The following is a 27,948-nucleotide window of genomic DNA, read 5'->3' as shown; positions in this document are numbered from 1 at the left end:
ACACACACACATTTCACTTCGCACAAGGACACATACGAAGAATCACGTCCACACATATGGAGATACAGATACATACAGACACAGTACATAGTCCCAAAAAAAACTCAAACACACACACACATGCACACTCAAGCATGCACACACAAGGAGACAGATGTACACATCACATGCTAACACACACACACGTAAAATCACACACACACACACACACACGTAAAAACACACACACACACACACACACGTAAAAACACACAAACGCAAACACAAACAATGAATAAGCAGAATACATACATACTAACGTACACACATACATATATACTTATGCACACACACACATAAATACATGTACGCGCACACTTACATGCATGTGTACATACATTGATACATGCATATATGCATACATGTCTATGCACGCATACACACTGACCCACAAAAATGTATGTTGAATTAGAAGGCACTAAACGAGAATGACTCTCCCCAGACACAGCAGTATATATATGTAATCAACCTGGAAGTTATCCATGCCACAGAGTATATATATATATATATATATATATTATATATATATAATATATATATATATATATATATATATATATATACATATATATATACATATATATCAATAGGTATATATCTATACACATACATATATACATATATATATATACATATATATACATATATATATATATATATATATATATATATATATATATATATATATATATATATATGTATATATATATGTATATATATATATATATATATATATATATATATATATATATATATATATATATATCAACATGAACATATATTGATGTCAATATTTACACTTTTGTATGTATGAATATAACATACATATATCTCTATGTTAGCTTATATATAAATTCACGCACACACATATATTTAAACATATAAGGCAAGCACACATACACACACATATACATATTATATTGTGTCTGGGGTGAGTCATTCTCTTTTAGTGCCTTACTATTCAACACCCTCACCGGTTCGATTTCCATTCGATTTCTAAAATTTTTCGTTTCGTCGTCTTGCAACATTTTCAATATCGACAAAACATGCTTCAACGCACGAATTCACATAAAGAATCTTTTAAAGCAAATACAAAAACCAATCATATATGTATGTATATATATATATATATATATAATATATATATATATATATATATATATATATATATATATATATATATATATATATATATATAATAATAATAAATATTAGGGAATAAATCCAAATTTACAGGGAAAAAATCAGATTTAGGATTAAATCCAATTTTATAGTAAAATATTATAAAATATTATTAGAGACAAAACCACTATTTTGCAAAACAAACAAGGAAAGACTTAATCAATACATAAAATTTTAATAAATAGTAAAAAAAACCGCCACTACAATTGTTTCTTGTCTTGATCGACAATCTTCAGGTGGACTTCCAATAAGTCAGTTTCAAATTATGAAGTTATATACGTATATATATATACTAAATATGTAAATATGTAAATATGTGTGCGCGCCTGTGTGTTTACAGAGATGAGCATGTTTATGGTGCTGAATAAACGATAGACTAACCTTTGCATTCCTTAGATATAACAAGAGCAAGATGCTAAAATACAGCTTCATCATTAGCTTCTTCAGTGTCAGGCTCTCAAAAGGGAAAAATAAAGCCGAACTGATACTGTTTATTCAAGTTTCTCCCCTTTTATACGCTATTTTCTAACACATATATTTCAGTGAGGATATAAGCAAATATATGCGTATGTAATTTAGTGAGGATGCATATGCACCAATTATATACATACGAATAACGACACACATAAAGACACACTCACTTTTGTGTGCGCGTGAATTTTGATATGCATAAAGAAGCACGTGATGAAGTGCACACACACACACACACACACACATACACATACACACACACAGCATATACACAGACGCATCTAGCCGCATATGTAGTCAGGCAGGAGAATCGTCACCGCACATCACAGACCGTCGCAGACACTGCGACGCACACATATCCCCTACACACATTCCGTAATTTACAAATACACACTCACAACAGGGCCTAAAGTTGTTACTATGGCTCTCACCCTCCCAGATCCTGGTGCAGTTTAAAATTACTAACCCTTTTAGAATTAGGCCACTTTTCAGGTTTCCTTCCGTTAGTTTATAATATTTTTTTTATTATTTAAGTCTTCCATCATGTGCGCTTTTACTGCAACAGAGTACTTCGTCACGCCATTTCAGACAAAAATCACCTCATACATCTTCAAAAACTAATGATAATAATAATTATCATTTCTTTTATTTTACTATAGGCACAAGGTCTGAAGTTGCAAGAAGGCAGGGGAACATGTCGATTACATCGACCCCAGTGCTTAAATGCTGGTTATTTTAACGACTCCAATAGTGTGAAAGACAAGGTCGACATCGGCAAAATTTGAACACAAAACGTAAAAACCGAATGACAATAATAACTATTTCAGGTTTTGCCACAAGGACGGCTTATGAGAGAAGAGGATGAGTCGTTTACATCGACTCCAGGGTCCAACTGGTACTTATTTTATCGAAAGGATGGACGAAAGAGTCAACCTCGGCGGAATTTGAACTGAGAACATAACGGTAGACGAAATACCTATTTCTTTACTACCCACAAGGGGGTAAACACAGAGAGGACAAACAAGGACAGACAAACGGATTAAGTCGATTATATCGACCTCAGTGCGTAACTGGAACTTAACTTATCGACCCCGAAAGGATGAAAGGCAAAGTCGACCTCGGCGGAATTTGAACTCAGAACGTAACGGCAGACGAAATACGGCTACGCATTTCGCCCGGCGTGCTAACGTTTCTGCCAGCTCGTCACCTTGATGATGATAATGATCCTGTTGATGATGGGGATTGAAGGAGGACCACCACCACCACCACCACCACCACCACCAACAACAACAACAACAACAACAACAACAACAACAACATCAACAACACCAGTAGCACCAGCATCACTACTACTACTACTACTACTACTACTACTACTACTACTACTACTACTGGTAATGATATTGTCTTTGTGGTCCACAAAGACCCAAAACGTGATAATAATAAAGAGAAAAATAAAGTGGGGCTTCACACACAAGCATGTGTAAACAAGCAATTATAATTAACGCCAAAGTTCGTGAAATAAAACTTTCTAAAATGGGGTAGTCCCACACAGGAACAACGAAGGAACCCCACACATCCTGGTCACCCAAAACTCCAGGGGTGTCCCAGGCAGGTACCCCTTTCCTCCACATCTTGAGAACGAAATTGAGTGGGGTCAGAGAAGTCTTGCGCCCCAATATTTTTTTGGGGAAAATGGGATAACGTGGCGAAGGTGTCTCATGTGAATTGACATACCGTGGGTATGTACCTGTAGGCCGGTGGGAATGAATAGGAGAAAGATGCCTGCTTCCTTCGGTGTCCTTGGGGTTCGGGATAAACATGATGGGTGGGATTCCTTCGCTGTCCGTGCTGGAAATTACTCACCTTTTGGGACTCTCCTTTTCTATGGTTTTATTGTTCATTGTCTCAACTTTTTTTCTGTTCACAAGAAAACGACGGTTCTTCAGCATGGCCGCAGCTCTGAGCTGAAACTAGAAAAAAGTGCTACATGTAACTCCACCAGTGTACTTATATTGTGTCGTCCTTTTGTTGTGTAGCCCTTGTGGCCAAAAAAGAAGGAACCATTATTATTATTATTCCACTTTCCCACAACAGATTAGACAGTTGGAAAAAAACTCCCTCCTACTATAAGGCTTCAACGCGTAACCTTATAAGCCAAGGACTTTTCTAAGTATCTTAGCTATCTCTAATAATGCTGTTTTCTGGAGCTGCAATAATTTAGACTTTAAGCCTATTTCCCCAATGCATTTGTTCAAACCTTTAGGAATATTTGCTAATTTACCTATAACTAAATGCATACATTTTGCCGTATTTTCCGGAGGCGGCGAAGAAGCAGAATCATTACCGCGCCGGGCGGAATGCTTTATGATATTTCGTCCACCTTACGGTCTGACATATCCAACTCCCCTAAAATTGCTAGCCTTTTAGCAAATATGAAAGCATTATTATTATTATTACTATTATTATTATTACTATTATTAGTTTTATTATTATTATTATTATTATTATTGTTATTATTATTATTATTATTATTATTATTATTATCATTATTAATGAAGGGAGCTAGCAGATAAGTTAGTAGACGGGACAATATGCTTTGTGGCTTGGATAATGGTGAGTGTCCATCCACCTACGGTGAAGTGGTGACCCATGAGTTGAGACTGGGTCTCAAATTCATGGTCATCACTGCAGAGCTGGCGTAGATGGAGGAACTGGGTGGAGGAGTGTGGTTTAAGTGGAGAAATGATGGTAGAGGTGGTGGGAGGCTGGGAGGAGAGAGAGTCAAGGAAGCGGTACGGGGGAGGGTTAGGGTTAGGGTAGTGGAGGGGTGGGTGAGCATGAGTGAGAGTGTATCGGAGTGGGAGATGAAGGAGATAAATGGAGTGGCGTCGGGTGGGATATATGTGTGTGTGTGTGTGTAATTTACGTAAACTATAATATGTCTGCCTTGAACCGACCAAAATGTCTGCTCTGCGTAAACACTGAGCATATAATTCCACCCTTTGCACCGTTTTGTCTGTAAAAACAAGAGTTTCCTCCTGTTAACTTATGGTATTGGGCCATAAATTGTTTCTTCTTTCCCTCCTTCATCTGCACCATAATTGATTTCCAGCTCTAGAACATACTCAGCAGTTAGACTCGTATATTGTTAACTTTAACATTAAAAAATCTGCTTACGGAAATTAAACGGTTAACCACGGGTTCACTATGTTTACATAACATCTGATGAACCTGGTAATTCATGTAATGCATGATGTAATCTGTTACGACTACATTAAATAAAGAACCCTAGAGAGACAATAGTCGCGAAGTTAAACTCCCTTCGGCTATTATTTACCTGTACTTGCGTCACACCAATATCCTCGCAATTAATCGGGGCTTTGGTAAATAAGAGGAAGTATCCAGTCTGTATTATTGGGGATTACGATGATGATGGATTATTTCACGGTTTTATCTAGCCATTTCACGGCATCATACACATTGATGTACCTCGATTCTTAATGAATAAATATATATATATATACATACATACATGCAGTTAAACGCAGGCGTTATTCAAATTCGTTTACTTCCGACATATTTTTAGTAGACAACATTGGTATTATTCCAGAATGAATAAAATGGTGTAAAACAATGCAATCTTCTCAACAGGGACGGAAAGGAACCAAACACATCAAAATGACATTTTAGTCTTATTGATGCGTTTCGTTTCTTTCTTTCCCTGATGAGAAGATTGCATTGTTTTGCACCATTTTATTCCTTCTGGAATAATACCAATGTTGTCTTCTAAAAATATCTAAAAAGTAAAAGAATTTGAATAACAACTGTGTTTAACTTCATTTATTTATTTATCTACATTATAAAAAGCATTCCACCTAAACCTGGAGTTTCTACTTTTATATGTGGGCTGTTACATCCTTGGTACTTGTGTGAATTTTTGCTACCCTGGTAACTGTTTATTTTTTCCATGTTATTTATAAAAACTGAAAACACACACACACACACACACACGCACACACACACACACACACCACACACACACACACACACTCACACATATATATGTGGATCCTAACCAACAAAATGCTAACTTTATTCAGTTCACTTCGGGCCTGGCTGGTTGAAAAACCTTGAACGATGTTGCACAGAAAAATTGTGCCCGGTTGCATGTGCAACTACCCACATTTTGTGCAGTGAAAACACTTCTCGGTAGTAATAGTCATAAAGGTATGCTGTATGAAAGTGTAAAATAAAAAAAAACAAAGTTTGAGGATCTAACAGTCTCTATATTCTCTATCGTTATCTGTCTGTCTGCCTGTCTCTATCTATCTATATATACATGCAAACACACGCTCACAGACATACACAAACACACACACACACATATATATATATATGTATAAAAAATATATAAAATGGGACAAGAACGCAAAACATTCAAATAGACGATACGAAAACGGACGGGTCATTCGAAGCCTCTAATCTTCAGTCAAGAACCGCAACTTCGGCTGATTAATCTTGAGATTGCTCCGATTTGGCCAGCCCCAAGGAAAAACTAAGCTACGAGCATTAGATTTCTTGGAAAAAGGATCGAATATATACGAAACAAGGACAGAAAAACGGACGATGTTACACGAAAATAAATACAAAAAACAAAAAGTAATACGAATATAAATACAAAAAACAAAGAAAAAATGATAATAATAATAATAATAATAATAGGACAAAGACAACAGGTGCCTTTCGACTTTAGACAATTCAAATTAGCTGGCTTGTGAGAAAAATAATGCCTTACGGCAGACGAAAGATTCGATGTTGTTCTGGCGCTGGTCAGAAGCCGAAAGGCTGTAGTTGACCGGCGGTCACGTGAGAAGAGAAGAGAGAGAAAAAAAGGGGCAAGGAATTAAAGAGACGGAGAATAGAGAGAAAAAGAGAGAAAGAAGGAATTAAGGAGAGGGAGAAGAAACTGAGCGTGCCAAGAATTTATATATATATATATATATATATAGTCAATCCAAACATGATCAAGCAAGAAAAAACAACAACGCGAGGACGTGGAATAAATACAGTGTTATTGGCCGCACACCACACACCGTCGGAGACACTTCGACGCACACACATCTACCCCCACACATTCCATGATATATGTACACACGCGTGCGCGCAAGTGGGCCTAACGAAGTTGCTATGACTCACAGTCTCCCAGATCTTTGTGCAGTTTAAAACTACTAACCCTTTTAGGATTAGTTTCCTTCTTGTATTTTTTAATATATATTTTTTTAAGTCTTCCATCGCATGTTTTTCATTGTAGCAGAGCAAAAATCACCATTTCGAGCCAAAATCACATCAGACATCATCAAAAACTAATGATGTTAATAATTACCATGTTTCCTTTTTACTATAGGCACAGAACCTGATACTGTGAAAAGGGAACAAGTCGATTACATTGACCCTATTGCTCAAACTAAACCTTTTTTCTTTATTATCGAGTCCAACAATATGAAAGGCAAAGTCGACATCGGCGAAATTTGAACACACAACGTAAAAACCGAATGATGGTAATAATAATGATATCCTTCCGTTTGTTTACCACAAGAGCTCAACAAGTGATAACCAAAAGGGCAATAGAAAAATAAACTACAATCAGTGCCTAATACAATACAACATGTAAACAATAAGCAATTATTATTAACATCAAAGTTAAAGCACTAAAATTTCCCAAAAGGAAGTAATCCCGCTCGAGAGCACCCACGGAACCTCACATGTCCTGGTCACCCACATCTTCAAGGCGATCCCAGGAAGGTGCCCCCTCTCCTCCTCATCCCCAACGGCTTAGAGACGCGTGTTCATAGTAGGTCCATTCACACGAATCATCCTCACCACATTCATCCGCCTTTCAACGAAAATACTGGGGCGCAAAAATATTGGAAATCACTGGCCTAGCACTACTTCGGGGGTCTTGGCTGATTCGCGACGGGATCTACAGAAACAAAAATGCTGTCAGATTGACCAGTCCGAATGATGTGCATAGGGTGATGAAACCGTTCTCCGCGCAGTCGTCCAGTGTTCTGGCATTTCTGACTCGTGATTTGTCGCCCTTTTGTTGTCACGTGTAAAGTGGACCCACTTTGAGAATCGCTCAGTCGTCATTTTTCGGCCGGGAAGAGCAGATAGTTTACCTCTATCTGATGAGTATGAGAAAGAGGTAGATGGTGAACGAGGTTAAAAAGACCGAAGATAGATTGTTTCCTCTCCAGCTAAGCCGTCATTGATTTTTTACAAGTTCGACTTGAGAAGGAAAATGAGTTTGGTGAGAGAAGTGCTGCGTCCTTGTATTTTTGTTGAAAGATGGAGTAATATAGCGAGGTTGACTCGCGTTACTGGTAATGTAGCGAGGTTGACTCGTGTGACTTGTAAGCCGGAAAGAGTGGATGGGAGAAAGGTACTTGCCTATAGTGTCCTTGGTGATCAGGGCAATGAGGATGAGTGGGGTTCCTTCGCTGCACATGGCTGGAACTTAACCGACTTTTAGGAATCTTATTATATTCTATTTTATTGTTCATTGCTACATTCTTATTTTTTTTGTATATCCATCACTGTCCTTTATGTTGTATCGTCCTTTTTCTTTGCCGCCGTTATGTTAAAAAAATAAGGAATTATTATTATTCCATATTCGCACATGAGATTAGACTGTTGGTTTTACCAAAAAAAAAATTCTACCTTGCATTCAAAGAACCTTTCTAAGTACCTTAGCTGTTTTCTGCAGCGGCACTAAACTGTGTTTTGTGTCTATTTCCTCTCTCCATTTCTTCAAATCATTAGAAATAGTTGTTAATTGACCTATAACTAGTGGGACACATTGTAGTCTCACGTTCTTGCGTGGCGGGAGGCAGCGAGCTGGCAGAATCGTTAATGTGAGGGCGAAATACTTAGCGGTATTTCGTTCGTCTCACGGTCTGACTTATCCCACTGCCCCCAAAATTGTTGGCCTTGTGCCAAATTTAAAAGCAATATTATTATCATTATTATTAAGGCGGAGATCTAGCAGGATCTTTAGTACGCCGGACAAAATACTTTGTGGTGTTTTGTCCGCCCCTTTTTTAATTTTGAGTTTAATTTCCACTGATAAAATAAGCACCAGTCCTTAGTAACAAATATTTCTAAAATTTTTGAGGACACAAAAATTCTGTTTCAGCGATCAGTACTCAAGGGTTTCGTATTTTATTGATGTAGGAAAGATGTCAGCAGAAAAAAAAACCACTTTTCTTGTAAGATTGAGCATAAAGCCTATCCGAAGCTCTACCTGTTCTGTTAATCCGTCACCGTTTACGAACAATGAACAATTGAAATAACATACTTAATGAGATATTTTATTTGTAATATTATAAACAAAATAAACATACAACTCTATAAAATGCACAATGATCATAATATCTATTAACGATAAATAACAAAAAATATGATTTCTTAAACAAAAAATATTTATTTGGGTGAATGTTTCAGTTACTCATAGCTATACAATTGACGGTCCTTAAAGATATGAAATATTGATGAAATTAAATGTAAATTTATGTGATTTTATTAAAAACCAAGCTTATCAATGTCTATCTTCCAGCATGGGATCTTAAACATTAAATCTTGTATTTTATGCATGACTACGTGAACAGCTCGCTTGTAATGTATTCTCGGTTCCGTAAGTTTCAACCTTGCTTCGGTTTTAAATTCTGAAATTTTGTGTTCCTTCATGAGGTGACCCGTCATTGGAATGAACCGACCTGAAATAATAAAAGAAATATATTTTGATATATGCAGATAGGTTATTAAAATATTATGGGACATACAAATCAATAAAATCAGTAGTCGATATATAAACATATATATATATATATATATATATATATATATAATATATGGAGAAAGAGAGAGAGAGAGAGAGAGAGAGAGAGCGGGAGTGAATGAAAATGTATGTAGTATTTTTCTTGAATAATCTTTATTCATCTAAATGTAGCATCATTTTTAGGAATATGGAAAAAAGCAAACAAAAACAATAAACCCTACTGAAAGGAAATGTGTCACAAGTCGCCTTACACACAACCCTATAGAAAAACTGATTTTGTATCGTACGAGAAAACGCTTTACCTATATTCTCACGGGTGCCGGGAAAATAAAGAAGGGTGAAATGGAAATCTTGTATCAACGTTTGAAATCAAAATTATTAATAGATTTCGATGAGGAGCTTCCTCAACCAAAGGGATAACTATTGAATAATACAATATGTCTGTTTCGTTTCATCATTACGCGATTCGTTACATAATTTTAAATTTTCAGTGTATTATATATTTACTGTGTAATATCTTGAGAAACTGAGCAGAACTTGAATGCTTCCTGTTGAAAGAATTTCGACTCCAAGTTTCTTAATAATGTCTGGCAGTCGACAAATGTGCTGATGATATTCTGTCTAGTGCAATAGAATCTTGTTATAGTAATGGTAAAAAAAGTAATCACGACGTCGTGGTTTCGTCAATATTTTGTGTTGTTAAAGTCGCTGAGTAATTTCATCCTTCTTTCCGCTAATTTTACCAAAGGTACATTATTATATAATTTAAAGCTTTCAAGTCAAAGAAAAGTTTTCTATATAACATTTCTTCTTTACTCAAATTCCAGTTTTCCTTAAATATTTTCCATATAATTTCCCTATGATTACAACCATTTTGTTGCCTCGTTGATGTACTAATTTCAGTATTTGATGTGTGCGTGTGTGTGTGTGTATGCATATGTGTATGTTTCTGAATGTATGTGTTCATATGACAGTCAAGAGCATTATATTTTTAATGATTAGTATCATTAGCTTTTTAGTATCATTAGGAGCTTTTTAAACAACTGAAATATGAATCTGAGCTTCATTACCTAAGTATGCAAGGATGGGTGTTGAGGGAAACAGAATTCGAAAAAATACATTTGTGCCCCTCAAGCAAATTTCGCATTAAAAAAGAAAAGGTTACAAAATGATGAGGGGAAAATTTAAATATGAAAATTATTCAAGTTGAAATATTCAAATTTTAAACAAGATAGGTAATTTTTTTTTGTATGATTAATTTTAAGTGTATTTTCCGACGATGTATACAAACACTTGTATACATCTTGTATAGAAATCCCTGCAGCACCAATGGCAGAAAAGTGGAAGAATTATGGAAAGAAATATGGTCGGCGAAAGAACAACCAAAAAAAAAAAGGAGTATTAAAACAACAAACTCAGCATCTGAACATCTTTGGACCCCCATAACAACTGAAGAGGTCACCCAGGCTTTGCAAAGACTAAGCAACTGTAAGGCACCGGGGCATGACAAGATGCCCAACTTCTGGTTGAAATATCTGACAGGAATGTACAAAAAGCTGGCTGAAAACTTTCACAACACACTGGCAGGGCCAGAGACAATGCCTGAATGGCTCACGAAGGGGAAAACCATCTTAAACTCCAAATCCAATGAGACAGCAAAACCAGAAAGCTACAGACCTATAACCTGTCTCTCTACAATGTACAAAGCATTCACTGCAGTAATATCACAAAGATTAAAAAAGCACCTGGACGAAAACAACCTGTTTCCAGAAGAGCAGAAAGGATGCCGCAAAGGCTCATATGGTTGTGAAGACCAACTAATGATAAATAAAGCCATAACTGAAGACAGCCACAGAAAGAAGAAAGGCCTCAGTATGACCTGGATCGACTACAGAAAGGCGTTTGATAGCATCCCCCAGACATGGATCCTCGAAACACTAGCCATTAACAAAGTAGCATCAATAATTATAAAATACATAGGACACTCTATGAATAAATGGCAAACAGTGCTACAGCTCCAAACAAAAGAGGGACTCGTGAAAACCAAAGCCATCCCCATTAGAAGAGGAATATTCCAGGGAGACACGCTCTCTTCACTCCTTTTTTGCTTGGCATTGTCACCTCTATCTGATATGCTAAATAGAACTGGATGCGGATATAAATGTAACGGCAAAACGATCAGCCACCTTTTATATATGGATGACCTAAAACTATACGCTACAAATGACAAACAGCTGGAAACACTATTAAAGACAGTTCACGGATTTACCAAAGAAATAGATATGAAATTTGGATTAGAAAAATGCGCCAAAGTAACCCTGAAAAGAGAAAAACTAGTTAAGAGTAGCAACATTGCACTAGATAAAACCAATGAAATAAGGGAATTAGACCAAAGCCAAACTTACAAATACTTAGGAATCCATGAACTAGATAAGACACAACATACACAAATGAAAGAGATAATAAATAAAAGAATACTATAGAAGAGTTAGATCAATACTAAAAAGAGAGCCCAATGCTAAAAACAATATAATAGGTATTAACACTTTAGCCGTCCCAGTTATAAGTTAGAGCTACAATATCCTTAAGTGGACGCTAAATGAACTAACCAAAATAGATAGGAAAACAAGGAAAATAATGACAAGATTTAGGATGCATCACCCAAAATCTGACATAGAAAGGCTATATACACAACGTATAGAAGCTGGAAAACTACTATAAAATAAGCACCATAGGACTGCAAAAATACCTACTTCAGAAGCAAGCAAAACTGATACAAATAGCGGCAAAACACGAGCAAAACAAAAAGTTGTTCTCAGTATTTAAGGAAGCTGACAAATACCAACAAGTAATCATATCACCTAACAAATATGAAGAAAAAGAAGAAAAAGAAGAAGAAAACACAACAAAAGCTATAAAGCAAATGAAATCAAAACTAAAACTAGAACAGCAACGGACCATAATAAAACGATGGCAAGAAATGCCCCTTCATGGCAAGTACTGGACTAAACTAACTGCAAAAGAAATAGACAAAGAAAAATCCCAGCAGTGGTTGAGAAGCTCAGGACTCAAAGCAGAGACAGGGGGATTTTTAATTGCAGCACAAGACCAAAGCCTCCCCACCAGAAATTACCAAAAACATGTAATGAAAAGAAATATAACAAATAACTGCAGAATATGTGGAGATGGACAAGAAACAATAAATCATATTATCTCTGGCTGCCCAGTCCTGGCTAAGAAGGAATATGTTCACAGACACGACAGTTGGGACCTACATACACTGGAAGCTATGTCAAAATTATGGAATAACAATAGAAAAAAGATGGTATAGACACACACCAGAAAAGGTCACAGAAAACCAGAAAGCAAACATACTCTGGGATATGCCAATACACACAGATAGAGAAATTAAGGCCAACAGACCAGATATAGTTGTCAGAGATCATGATGAAAAAGGAAATAGAGGTAATTAGAATATGGAATCTAAAAACAGAAACAATTCCTATCAGAGTAGGTGCATTAGGCATGATAAAAAAATATTCAGACAAATACATAACAAAAACACCAGGACTTACAAACACATATAACATACAGAAAATTGCACTACTGGGTACTGCACACATCCTACGCAGAACAGTTTCAATACAGTAACCATCAGAGCATCACAACAAATCACAGCACATACCCAAGGCACACAGAGCTGAGCTCGGTAGTGAAGTGAAAGCACGTTATAAAAATAAAACTACTGAATGATGATGATAATAATAATAATAATAATAATATAATAATAATAATAATAATAATAATAATAATAATAACAACAAAAATAAAATTATAAAGCAACTTACCCACAACTCCGGATACTTCTGGGGAGAATCCATCGTCAGTCATGAGGAAGAAATCTAAATAACCATATTTAGGGCCCATACGTGCGTGTAAGTTCCGTCTGATAAGAAAGGTTAAACCAGGATTAATCTTTACTTCCACAAATGTTCCTTTTCCATTCACTTCGCAGGATGCTCCATTAAAAGCGATGTCTGATTCATTCTTCCAAATAAGGCGTTTACCGTTGAATACTATTTGGTGTGTTGCTATCATTATTTCTATATTGGCAGTTTTAATATAAACTTTACCGATGTATGTTCTGTTCGGACGATCAGGCTTATAACTTCCTGTACCTTCTCTTATTTTCCCCGTCACATTGATTTCTATCAAATGAAAAATACAAAAAATTCATAAAATTAATAATAATAATAATAATAATAATAATAATAATAATAACATCAACAACAACAATGACAATAATAAAAAATAACAGTAAATTTGAAGGGAGTTGGGAAGTCGATTACTCCTATTCCAGTACGTAACTGGTATTTATTTCATCGACCCCAAAATGATGAAAGGCAAAGTCTAAGCATTTTTCTCGGTGTGCTAACGATTCTGTCAGCTGTCCGCCTTAGTGAAGATGGTGATGATGATGAAAATAATTCTTTCTACTAAAGGCCATTTCGGTGGCGTATGGACTTAACGAATATTAAATGCAAACATTGGCTTCTAAAAAAGAAATGATATATTATAACATAACATATTTTTCATCCCTTTGAAAGAATTGTTTTTTTGCTTCGTTTGATTTATAATTATACACACACATATACACACACACGCACGCACGCACACATACACACACACACACACACACACACACACATATATATATATATATATATATATATATATATATATATATCTTAATAACATCTATACGGAGGTGCTTTTCATTTTTCCATTCACTAAAGTCAGGTGGAACAGATATCATCAGACGTCTCCAACTTTCATCGGGTGTGATTCGACCCTGAAACGTAACACCCTCCCGTTTGTGGGTCCGCAGAGGTGGCCAAGTCACTATTCCTCATCTACTTCTGGGTTCCATATTAACTTCTTTCTCTTGTTTCAAATCCAACGACTGGCTCTTTCAGCTGCCTCTCCCTTCATGAGCACAGCCCCGCTTCGCCCTTTCCCTTTTATTTCAATGGCTGTAAGGATCGTCCATGGAGACTGAGCAGGGAATCCCCTACACCAACATCGACTGGAAAAAGCCATACGTGTCATCGTTTCTCCCTGCAATTCTGCAGAAGGGTTTCATATTTGGCACGCTTTCGTCCTGGGCCTCATCTCAATCCTCTCCCCACGGGAGTGTGAGTTTAATGAAGATAATTTTCTTGGGCTTTACAGACCACATCTAACCTCAGGATTGTGTGGACGACCTGCAGTACCTGCATATAAATATATATATATATATACATATGTGTGTGTGTGAATGTGCACGAGTGTGTGTGTATATTGTTTGTTCCTTCTCGGGCCATGCCTGGCTCAGCAGGGCCGGTTTCCCGATTTTCTTGGCGTATAGGTTTCCCACCTGGACGGGACGCCGATCCGTCGCAGGTGAGCTGCAAGATGCAGGAGGAAAGAGTGAGAGAAAGTTGTAGCGAAAAAAGAGTCAGCAGAAGTTCGCCATTACCTTCTGCCGGAGCTGCGTGGAGCTTAGGTGTTTTCGCTCATAAACACACACATTGCCCGGTCTGAGATTCTAACTCGCGATCCTTCGACATCGAGTCCGCTGCTCTAACCATTACGCCATGTGCCTCCACACAAACACACACACACACATATGTGTGTGTGTGCGTGTGTGCATAAACTGCATATATATATATATATATATATATAAATTTGATTTGTAGTGCAAAATATAGATTCATCGAATCATATGCCTATTACACATATCTTCTCTGCTGGACCTAGCTGTCGTACCACATAGTAATCGAATACGCATGATTACATTGCAGAGTTCTATAAAATCCGGACGGTCGATGGAATTATTTAATGATGATTATATAAAAAGCGAGGAGTTACGAGATGTGCATATATGACCGGTTCGCAGCCTTCATCCTGTAATAACAATTTCAGTGTATAAAAACAACCCACACACACAGAGAACAAACACACACACAGAACAAACACACACACACACACCACACCACATCACACCATGCACACACATTTCTGTGTTGAGAGAGAGCATGTGTCTGAGTCACTGCTGACGTTTTTGCGCTATAACTTAGCGGTTCGACAAAAGAGATCGGTGAATTAAGAATAACACTTTAAAATAGTGGAGTCCATATGGTCGAATAACCTCTTAGTATGGCTGTCGTCAATAAGTCAAACCAAGAAAAGGTTGAAAGAAAATATCTCCTCTACTGATCTTGCCACCACTATGTCCACCTTTGTGTTTAACGAAATGGATTTTATTTCTCTGATTTAAGTAAAATATATATGATTGTGCAATAAGACTTCTCTCGATTCTCCTGTTGAGTATCAGAAACTCCTAAATATTATGTAAGAACAAAGCTAAGAAGGTAACTTACGTAATACTGGATCGTATATTAACGTCATTAGCTCTCCTGGTTTTGCGGGCATTTTGTAACATATAGGGTAAGTCACGTTTTTCAGTTTCACCAAGAAATGGGGATCGCCATAAGAACCTGGAAAGATGAAAAACACACACACACAAAAAAGAAAACTTTGGAATAAATTTGCATTAGCATCGAAAAATGAATTCTTTGAAATATAAAGCTACCAGTTTAGAGATTTTGTCATGAACATGATGATTTATACACAAAAAGCTGTATGGTTTTAATAAAGTTTTCACATAGAATGAAGCTTATAAATATCTTTCTTAGATGCAATGTATTGAAGACAAATGACATCTCCTGAAAGAAACTTTTGATTGTAGTATTTGTTAGTTCTGACACTGACGCCAAGGTTTGGTGAAAGTATTTCAGAGATATTTCGTTATCTGAATTCGTATGCTGGAACTGATTATTATTGGTCACTATATCGATAATAAATACAGTCATTGGTTCAATTTACCTTCGTTAGTATTATTGGTGAATTGGTTAGCAGTTTAACCAAATAAGTAATCAATTATTCAATTAATCATGCGGATAATCAGTCAATCAGATAGACCTAAAGCTGACTTTTGAGTAGGTTGCGAATTGGCAAATAGGATTGACTCATTGATTAGCCGAATGATTAGTCAAATAATTGATTAATTGGCTGGTGAAATAGCCAACCAGTTGACGAATAATAGTAAAATGGAATTGAATCAGGGCGTGTGGTTATTATTGGCATAATGTTCCTCAAGACACAACAGAATTTCGGAGATGACAATCTAAATGATATTAAAACATTTCAGAAATGCAATCATTGCATGCCGTTCATTGTATGCCGTATATTGATGACTTAAACATATAATGGTGTTTACTAAGTTGTTGGATATCTTATAAATTCAAGCAAGATGTGCAAACTCATGAATCATTTCAAGAAACTACAAAGAATTTTTGTAAGTGGCATAAAACTGTTGAAACGTTTTCTTTTCGCATTTATCAAAATGCCATGAATATGTTTTCAATACAGAACCGTTCAACATACGATATCTATCCCACCATGACACACATACGTAATAAGCTATAGACATACAATATATTCTTTTCTGCTCTAAGCACAAGGTCCGAAATTTTTGGGGAGGGGCTAGTCGATTAGATCGACCCCAGTACACGACTGATATTTAATTTATATATATATATATAAATTAAATTTATATATATATAGGTCATATATATATATATATATATATATATATACTGCACTCATCTCTCTCTCTCTCTCTCTCTCTCTCTCTCTCTCCCTATATATATATATATATATATATATATATATATACATACGTATATAAGTATAATGAGAATTTCGGGTGTCATAAAATTTCTTAAACTATATATATAACAAATGATGAAATCGGATGGATTGTCTATGCAAAGGAAAAGAAAATTAGTAATTAAACAAAGATATTTTAAAAGTATTTAGAACAAACATATTGTCATACATACCTCCACGAGGAGGGGGTCGGTTAACTGTTAATAGAGAAAAGAAATCATTGGAATATCAACGTTAGTATTTGACATATATGGGTGTGTGTGTGTGTCTGTAATATATGTGTGTGCTGGTAATAATGTAGATTATTTAATAGCAAACTTTTTCGGCGGGTGGGGAACAATAACAATATGTTAAATGTTTCAGCTGTTTATTTTTAAGATAAATAAAATGTAGAGAATCTTTCAAAGCAGTGTATGTCATAAGTGAACTGCTTATGTGTATTGAATGAAAGATGAACAAACTGTCACGCTCAATAAAAGATAAATTTTCGGAATTTTTCGGTTTGAACGGCAGTTTTTTTCTAGCAGTGTCATATGAAATTGTCGCCCATGATTATGACTCTAGTATCGATCTAAATTTTTCAATCTGTTTTAGGGTTAGAGTTAGGGTTAGGGTGGGGGGAAGGGTATCTTTTTTTTCTTCAGAAATGTAAATAAACCCAATCTATTTCTTAAACGAGGGACATATTCATACGGCACAGAATGTTTTCACCTCAATAGACGTCATTCATTGGTGAAATTGCAGAAATTGAAAAAAAACAACATAGAATTTTCTCAATAAAGCCAAGAGAAAAAGATGTTTTAAGTAACACATTCTACCAGTCTACAAAGTTTAAAAGTGTTTAGTTATGTGGAAATTATTTTAAAAAACTGCCGTTCAAACCGAAAAGATCCAATGTCTCAAACACCACTGATACATGATTTTCCATCTGCGTATGAGTGTGTATATCTGGCCATGTGTGCATGTGCTTGTACGTGTACATACACATACGTATTCGCACATAAACACACACATACACACACATTCACGCACATATCTGTTAATAAACGCGAAATTCTGTGCGTCCGGGTCCCCAGTGTCTCCGTATCAGGACAATTACTCCCCACCCCCAAGACGATTCCACACAGACAACAACTACCTCTTGGATTAATTATCCCCTCTCCAATATATTAAGAAGTTTTAAATCATCATCTATAAGTGCAAATTATATGCGATTCCTCGCAAATATTGTATGGTAGTGGAAGCGCTATGGCCCACTGGTTAGGGCAGCGGACTCGCGGTTGTAGACACGCGGTTTCGATTCCCAGCCGGGCGTTGTGAGTGTTTATTGAGCGAAAACACCTAAAGCTCCACGAGACTCTGGCTAGAGCGGGGGTGGGGTAACCCTGCTGTACTCTTTCACCACAACTTTCTCTCACTCTATGTTTCTGTTTCTGTTGTAACTGTATTTCAAAGGGCCAGCCTTGTCACACTCTGTGTCACAATAAATCTCCCCCGAGAACTACGTAATGGGTACACGTGTCTGTGGAATGCTCAGCCACTTGCACGTTAATTTCACAAGCAGGCTGTTCCGTTGATCGGATCAATTGGAACCCTCGTCGTCGTAACCGACGGAGTGCCAACATTGTATGGCATATTTCTAAATATTTCTTTCTAGAAATAATCAACAACAAACACGTTTCATCAATATTAAAGTCATTTTTAGATTAAAAATAACATTATCAAAACATGAAGGTAAAACAAAACAAATATGCCTTGTTTTCTTCGGAGCGCCTATGTAATGTAGTAGTAGTCTATCACGTTGTTCACCGACCGATCTTTCCTCAGAAAAAAAATCAGTGGAATCATTCGATCTCTTGAAACTTATACACAGATTAGGCGAACCTTTCTAAAGTTCCCAGATAAAAAATAGCGGCTTTACACCAGAAAATACGGTACATATCGGGGGTTAACTGCTTAAGAGTAATTGTCTTAGCGGGTAATTGCTCTGGGGAGTTGTTGTCTTCAGGTGTAATTTCCTTGGTGAGGTTATTGGCCATGGGGAGTAACTATCTGCATTTGCTCTACATAGACACATTATACCCTTTTGGAGTCAGGATGGTCTCGAGGTGAAAAAATCTGCCCTTCATTTGGTTGTTGAATATCCAGCACTGGGGTCTGATTTAACAGCATTTGGATTGCTATTTCTAGCTTGGCTGATCTAGGACATCTTGGTTGGCACTTATCGTATGACATCAGAAATCAAGGGGTAGATAAATGACATTCGCTTCGTTAATTTTACGTCGAGAACTTCGGGACAAACATGATAACAGTTGGAATTCAACTTGAGACGAGACAATAGAATAATTACATTACAAAGTTAATTCACATCCATCCTTAACTTCTGATGAAACAGCACCGAGGAATATAATCATTACAGACTTACACTACAAATAAGTACAAGGTAATAAAATTAGTACCTGTTTTTATAGCAAGTTGATGCAGGTAGTTGATTACATCCCCCTCAGTCTTTTAGTTCACATATTAAAAAAAAAATTTTTATGGGAAGACTCAATATATATATATATATATATATATATGTATATATATATATATATATATAATGAAGGGTGAAATTAATTAATTTGGAATAATTATCAATTACACCAAGTAGTCTTCGGCATGTAAAAGCCTCATTCGAGGAAAATTTAAGTAATACTAAGCAATAAAGTGTTTAGCAACGAATTGCCTTACCACAGACCGAATTTAGAAATAGCAGTCAAAGAGTTATAGCTATTTCTTCTACTAAAAAGGGAGATCTCAGTAAAAAACACAGCAATTCTTCCAATTGCTGTGTTTTTTACCGAGATCTCCCTTTTTAGTAGAAGAAATAGCTATAACTCTTTGACTGCTATTTCTAAATTCGGTCTGTGGTAAGGCAATTCGTTGCTTAACCCTTTATTGCTTAGTATTACTTATATATATATTATATATATATAATATATATATATATAATATATATATATGTATATTATATATATATATAATATGTATATATATATATATGTATATAATATATATATATAATATGTATATATAATAAGTATATATATATATATATATAATATATATATATATATATATATATATATGTATATATATATATATATGTTATATATATATATATGTATATATATATATGTATATATATATATAAGTATATATCACAATCAGGAACGGCCATAATAGGCCATTCACCCACTAGAAATAACAGCCAAAGCTTCAACCGCAAAATAACATTAATTCTGTAAACCAGGAGAAAATTAAAAAACATTTACCCTGTAATTTCTTATACGATGCACCGTTTCATCTACTGTTTAATGGTAAACTAACCTGATTAAATTAAATCAAGCCAATCTTCCATAGGCCCTTAGAATCGTCAGTAAGAAATAGCCAGATCGGAACAGATATTTTCACGAGGCATTTCTGTCCCTGCCTCGGCAATATCTGACCTAAAATTTTCAAATCATCGCACTCGCGCCAATTTATCGGCAGCAAATAAAATAAGCCGCCGATTCCATTACGGAATTAACCAGAAAATTCATAATTAATCAATATAGGGTGGCAAAAAATTTTGTAGAATTTTTTTGCCACCAGCGCCTAGTGGGAAAAATTAATAGTCATAGACCATTTTTAAGTTCAACATCACAATCAAGGAACGGCCATAATAGGCCATTCACCCACTAGAAATAACAGCCAAAGCTTCAACCGCAAAATAACATTAATTCCGTAAACCAGGAGAAAATTAAAAAACATTTACCCTGTAATTCTTATACGATGCACCGTTTCATCTACTGTTTAATGGTAAATTAACCTGATTAAATTAAATCAAGCCAATCTTCCATAGGCCCTTAGAATCGTCAGTAAGAAATAGCCAGATCGGAACAGATATTTTCACGAGGCATTTCTGTCCCTGCCTCGGCAATATCTGACCTAAAATTTTCAAATCATCGCACTCGCGCCAAATTTATCGGCAGCAAATAATATAAGCCGCCGATATATAAGTATATATATATATATTGTATATATATATAATATAATATATATATATATATAATATATATATATATATATATATATGTATATATATATATATATGTATATATATATATATATAAGTATATATATATATATAAGTATATATATATATATATACGTATATATATAATATATATATATAAGTATATATATATATATAGTATATATAATATATATATAAGTATATATATATATATATTATATATATATATAAGTATATATATATATATATATATAAGTATATATATATAAGTATATATATATATATATGTATATATATACAAGAAGTAAATATATGGCACAACGAAGTACCGATATTTACTGGAAATAGCGAACGTAATAATACGACGCTAATGTATAGCTTCACCGCGTACGTACTAGCAAAAATGCGTGTGTGCAACAAACTAGAAAAAATTGTCTTACCTCCAGGGAGAACATCTGAAAGATGAAATACCTGGAAAAGGATAATGTGGGACCGTTGCAGGTTTCAGATTTTTCAAGATATGTCTGCCACCCATAAACTTGATCTATCTTCATCAGCCAAACATATACCACGACAACCTTTCAGATGTTACCACATTAATGCCATTACACTCGACTAAAACGCCGAAACGCTAACAAGACGAGAACTGTGAAGAAGTTTCAATAAATTAGTAATGCAATACTAGAGTATTGCTTCCCAGTAAAGAATAGCCCGTGAGGGAAAAATATACAAAGAAGTAAATATATGGCACAACGAAGTACCAGGCATCGAATAGCAGCCTCGCCGATGATTGCACAATCTAATATTCTACGTCGAATACATTTTCCACAGCACTTCACAGAGGCTCTCCAATCTACTGACTTGAATGAAAGACAAGCTAGGGTAAGATATCTAGAGCTAATATGGGTCGCAGGCAGAGGGATGCGAGAGCGCCATACATGCATGTACGCATGCATACATACATGCATGCATACATACATACATACATTCATACATACATACATACATACATACAACCATACATACATACGTACGTACAATAAGTCCAGGCTTATATCTGTACTTATTGAGGCTCTGGGATATGTAGACACTGCTTAAATACCACTCTTGAGAAATTAGGCTTCTCAAAAACAGGAGAAAGCTGATTCGAAGACTACAGATTCAATCCATAATTGGAACTGTAAACACACACACATGAATATACATAGACGATGGACTTCATCAGGTTCCATCTACAAAATTTGCTCAAAAGGCTTTGGCCGGCCCGAGGCTATATGAGAAGACCTCTGCGCAAGGTACCACGCAATCAGACTGAACCCGGAACTATGTGGATGGAAAGCAAGCTCCTTACAACACAGCCACTGTTATTCATATATAAAGATTTATTCTAGATACATACATGCATATATAGGTATATACACAAACACACACACACATACATGCGCACAAATGTACATACACGCACATACATACACACATATATACATATATTCACATACATATATACAAACATGACAGGCTTCTTCGCGGTTTCCGTTTGACAATTCCACTGCCACAGCACTGATCAAGCGGGCTTATAGACCACATTTGTCCATGGAGCCGCAACATGGCACCGCATAGCAGGATTGAACCTGAAACGCGGTGTTTGCTAAGCGAACTTCTAAATAACTCACCAATGCTCACTTTGTCTTTTTACTGTCTTAAAAAACTTAAAATCAGTTTCAAGGAATCTAATATTATTGATTCCATCGACCATTTCGCTCTCATTCAAATTTATCACTAAGTTCATATAACTGCATACAGTATGGAACGTTTTAAAACTGTATTTCTGTGTTCATGAACATAAACTTAGTGAACATAAACTTAGTGAATGCACTGTAAAGACTGGGTTTGCGATACTGTTATTATAATACATACCACGTTTGTACACCGGTGCAGGACGTGCAGGTGGATGCCGATCGCGGCTAGCCTCTTCTGCAGCGTCTTCATCCGTATTTTCTTTCTTGTCTGGTTTGACGACAATCATTGACGTTACAGGAGTCACAAATTTGTACTAGAGATAAAAGAACAAGAACATTCAGATAATCGGGTTAAACACACACACACACACACACACACACACACACACACACACACACACACACATATATATATATACATATGTATGTATCATATATACATAGGCATGTATGTATGTATATATATATATATATATATATATAAATATATATGAATATGCATATATATAATATATATATATATATATATATTATATATATATATACATACATATATATATATTATATATATAGATATAGATATGTATGTACGTATAGCAATCATATTTTTCAACAGGTTGATTAATTACAATTCCACAAATGTAACACCTCACCTTTTTAATCAATGAAACAACGATTCTCTTTGTATAATGCACTTGGTACATTCTTCAGTTATTTAGACTAATATCGAACCTTCACTCTATTTCCGAAGTGAACAACAACATTTTCCAGATGCTACCTTAATGATTTGAATAGGGCAGGTGTTGTTGTGCAAAGTTGTTTAGGGTGAACGGCAATATTTTAGTGTAATGTTATCTGGCTAGAAAACGGTTTATATGTTCTGGAAGACGTGACAAAGCAAAGTAAGTATAAGACGGCTCTCTATGAAATTTTATTCGGGGAATTGCCAGCTCTGGAAATGTCCTTACAAGACACACAGAAAAGGAGGCCGAAATTCAGTTCATCCACAGCAAAAATCAGGAGGGTATAGAGAATGAGCAGTGATGGCAAATTTCACACACACATACAGAGGCGCGTGTATGCACGCTCATACTTCGTCAACAAAAAGCATTGGAAAATACAAGTCAAATACCGTCATTTGTAAGTGTCAATTCTGTCAAGATATATTTTGTTACAATTTTACTCATTTACTTGTTTCAGTCATTTGACTGCGGCCATGCTGGAGAATTGCCTTTAGTCGAGCAAATCGACCCCAGGACTTATTCTTTGTGAGCCTAGTACTTATTATATCCGTCACTTTGCCGAACCGCTAAGTTACGGGGACGCAAACACACCACCATCGGTTGTCAAGCGATGTTAGGGGGATAAACACAGACACAAATATATACACACACTTACATATATATACATATATACATAAATACGACGGGCTTTGGTCAGCCCGAGGCTATAGTAGAAGACACTTGCCCAAGGAACCGGGACCATTGTGGTTGGTAAGCAAGCTACTTACCACACAGCCACTCCTATAAACTTTTTCACAGAAACTAAAAATGCGTGATATCAGTTAGTTCATAAGTTAGTTCATACACCTCTACATAGGCAAGTCTTTGTGGGCTTTCCAAAGTTCCATTCATATAAAAATTAGAAACAGCTCTCGGGGAAACGTCGAATGAAATTTCCTTTAAGTAGGGGAGAGCGTATGATAGCATACTCTTCATATTCAAAATAGAAGATGGATGGAAGAAATCGCAAGCGCATATTGTACGAGATGCACCTCCCTTTAAAGCAGCCTTACAGTATTTTGGAAAGGAGATTATAAGACAGCTATACCTCTGTATACGATAACATCGATAACATCTCTGGGGAATTTTTAGTGAAAATGCTGAGAGCTGTAGAACAAATTGTAAGCTGCCAATTACTCACGATGTCGTGATGCTGTTTCTATCTTTCAGATGCTGCTACTTTCAATCCTTTTTGTCACTGATGCATTTAGGGCAGGTATTAATGTTACAGTGTCCCGCTTATCTTGTACAGACTTTCACTTAGTGTGACAAAATTTATCATTAATGACAATTGATACTTAATGGCTGATGCGTCCGAAGTAAAATTACACGATGGACTCAATTCTGCTTTGATGACAATTATTTCCCCTTTACCAATTAACAAGCTTGAGAGAGACATAAACTTCATGAAATTTATTCCTTTCTCGAACAAGAGATCGTAAGTAAAGTTTCCAGTCTTACCTTTAAGGACAGTTCAATCGCACGATTCTTCAACTCATCTTTCTCCGTTTGGTTGTCACTGGCAGTCATTTGATCTAGAATCTGTTTGATTGTCAGATATGCCCACAGTTTCTCTGGAATGCTTTTTATGTCTTCATCAGATAACAAGCTTTCTCTTTTGCCTTCATCAGACAATTGGAGCGCTTCAGTTGTTTCTCCAATATCAATACCACCTGAACTTGTGCTGCCGATTATATTCCAAGTAATTCTCGAAGCGTCCTTATCCGTCAGTTTCCCGGCAATTACTGCTTCTGTACCATTGAAATATCTGTGGAATTCATTATTGGTTAGCGTATCGTTATCCACCTGTAGTTAGAACAGAAATATGTGAGTCAAAACCATAATTTGGTAATGCAGTGTGGACGAAAACAAAGATTCCCAAAGAGATGGGCACTGGACAATTTAGATTGATTAAGGGGGCGCTATGAGTAAAGACATTTCTGAGGACAGTGTTGACTTTATTGTTAATTCATTAAAATACTCGTATTCTATTAGAATCGACAATTATATACAAAAAGTATATTAAATCCATTTTTGATTATGTTAGCACTATCTGGAGACAATACCCTCACCACGAAAATCTACCCACTGCAGTACCACAAACGTAAAACTGTTCCATAAATCATAACAAAGTGTAAATAAACCACATTCACAGACCAAATACACTTTGAAAGAAAGATATTACAAATACAAGGTCACTTGCGCATGCAAGGAATATAACTTGTTACTGCAACGAGATTTATCCAGAGCAGTTATATAAAAATACTCTCTCAAAATGCCCACCAGACGAATATAAAACAACTGTGAATACTTTTAAAATCTAGGTTTTCCGTAAAGCCCAACAAATAACTATACATCAGCTGCGATATTAAAAGATTCCCTGACTTCAAACTCAGCTGGAAGTCGAAAGTTTCCTAAACATACAGACACATTGTTGTAACTCACGGAATTTGCTGTAAACCAAATACTGATAAAATTGAAACTCTCAGTTGCTAAGATATATATGCTATAATTAAATGTGCAAATCTTTAATATGAATAGTTAATAAGATTATGAAGCAGAATATTCATATCAGTTAGATGCAGGTGTAAAAGAGAGATACTTTGCCTCACAAAATCTTCTTTAGAAATAAATATTATTACAATATTAGCGCCTGCAATACGTTACGAACGCTTTGATTTCTAATATTTATTAGGTGTTTAATTTCTGGTTGTCTGCATAATTCTAGATTGGATTCTAAATATGAAACATTATATACTAAGAGTAATAAAATGTTCGTTTAGAAATAAAACCTCCAAGTTTCAATCCATACATCCAGCAATAAGATGGTGACGATAAAGACAAAAGCTGATCGAAATGTAATGTTTTATCAGTATGCAGAAACACAACCATGGGATCTGGATAGCAGAAACAGACGTTTGTATCTGAATGTGAAGTTAGAAACATGATAATCTAATGGTGGATATAATTATAAAAATAAAATCAACTCATAATATTATCGAGCAACGGAAGTATCTCTCAGGAATTAAAAAAGACTCCGCCGGTTACGACGACGAGGGTCCCAGCTGATACGATCAACGGAACAGCTTGCTCGTGAAATTAACGTGCAAATGGCTGAGCATTCCACAGACACGTGTACCCTTAACGTAGTTCTCGGGGATAATCAGCGTGACACAGAGAGTGACAAGGCTGACCCTTTGAAATACAAGTACAACTCATTTTTGCCAGCTGAGTGGACTGGAGCAACGTGAAATAAAGTGTCTTGCTCAAGGACACAACGCGTCGCCGGGAATCGAACTCACAACCTTACGATCATGAGCCGAATGCCCTAACCACTAAGCCACGCGCCCTCACTCTCTCAGGAATAAAAACTCAACGTCAAGCAAGTAACTGCACAAATGCGTAAACCTAACAATCAGAAATTTAGTGTAAACTGACACGTACATAAAAGTCACCGGGTTAAATGAAATAATATGCGTGGCTGCAATTGTTGTAAGTAAGAAAATGAATACTCCTGCAAATTAAATTATATATAAATATAAAAACTCAAGTGATTTGCATCTTCTAACTTTGAAAGTCAATTTGAGATATTAAAGACGAAATGTACGACCGAGGCTCATCGTCGTCTTCAGTTGATGAATAACCTAGTATGTGAGTCATGTCTATATTGCTAAATAGCTTAGCCAAGGCATTTAAATGTTCTTTAATCGAATAAATACAAGCTGTATTTAAAAAAAGCTCACCAGGAAGTCAAGGAGCGGATATAATATTGGAGCAGTTCACGTCGCCTCTCTACAAATATTTGGGCATAGGCGAGGAGAAAACTGCTTGTGTGAAAGCACACTAGCAAAACGACTAGCTGTTCTATTTATACATTTCTGGTGCAGACTATACCATTTTGCTCTGTGGTAGGCACTATAAGCTTATGTGACAAAATTATAAAAAAATTGCAGCGTACCTCAAACAAGTGTGTCGCAGATAGAAGCACAACCTCCGAAGAGAATAGTAGAAAAGTATTAAAGGTTAGGGATTGGTTTGAAAAGATTTTATTAATATTGCTCA

General features: G+C 35.8%; 1 protein-coding gene across 2 annotated transcripts in view; it reads right to left on the bottom strand.

Annotated features, from left to right (window-relative positions):
• LOC115220377 (inter-alpha-trypsin inhibitor heavy chain H3) overlaps positions 1 to 27,948 on the bottom strand; it is an 80,527-nt gene that overhangs the window by 25,709 nt on the left and 26,870 nt on the right. Inside the window, exons 8-13 of one of the 2 annotated variants that reach the window (XM_029790491.2) lie at positions 25,348 to 25,692; positions 23,283 to 23,418; positions 17,479 to 17,502; positions 15,955 to 16,071; positions 13,381 to 13,740; positions 9,159 to 9,470 (exon numbers count right to left, since the gene is read on the bottom strand). In XM_029790491.2, coding sequence (XP_029646351.1) covers positions 9,277 to 9,470; positions 13,381 to 13,740; positions 15,955 to 16,071; positions 17,479 to 17,502; positions 23,283 to 23,418; positions 25,348 to 25,692 — 1,176 coding nt within the window. In that variant the 3' untranslated portion in view covers positions 9,159 to 9,276. Of the gene's footprint in view, positions 1 to 9,158; positions 9,471 to 13,380; positions 13,741 to 15,954; positions 16,072 to 17,478; positions 17,503 to 23,282; positions 23,419 to 25,347; positions 25,693 to 27,948 lie in introns of those variants that run through there. The other variant, XM_036510125.1, reaches the window with a different exon arrangement.

Source organism: Octopus sinensis, linkage group LG16 (assembly GCF_006345805.1).
Source record: "Octopus sinensis linkage group LG16, ASM634580v1, whole genome shotgun sequence".
In the NCBI taxonomy this organism is placed as follows: Eukaryota; Metazoa; Mollusca; class Cephalopoda; order Octopoda; family Octopodidae; genus Octopus; species Octopus sinensis.
Note: the sequence above shows the minus strand (reverse complement) of the source record. Positions and strands in the feature narration are given on the sequence as shown.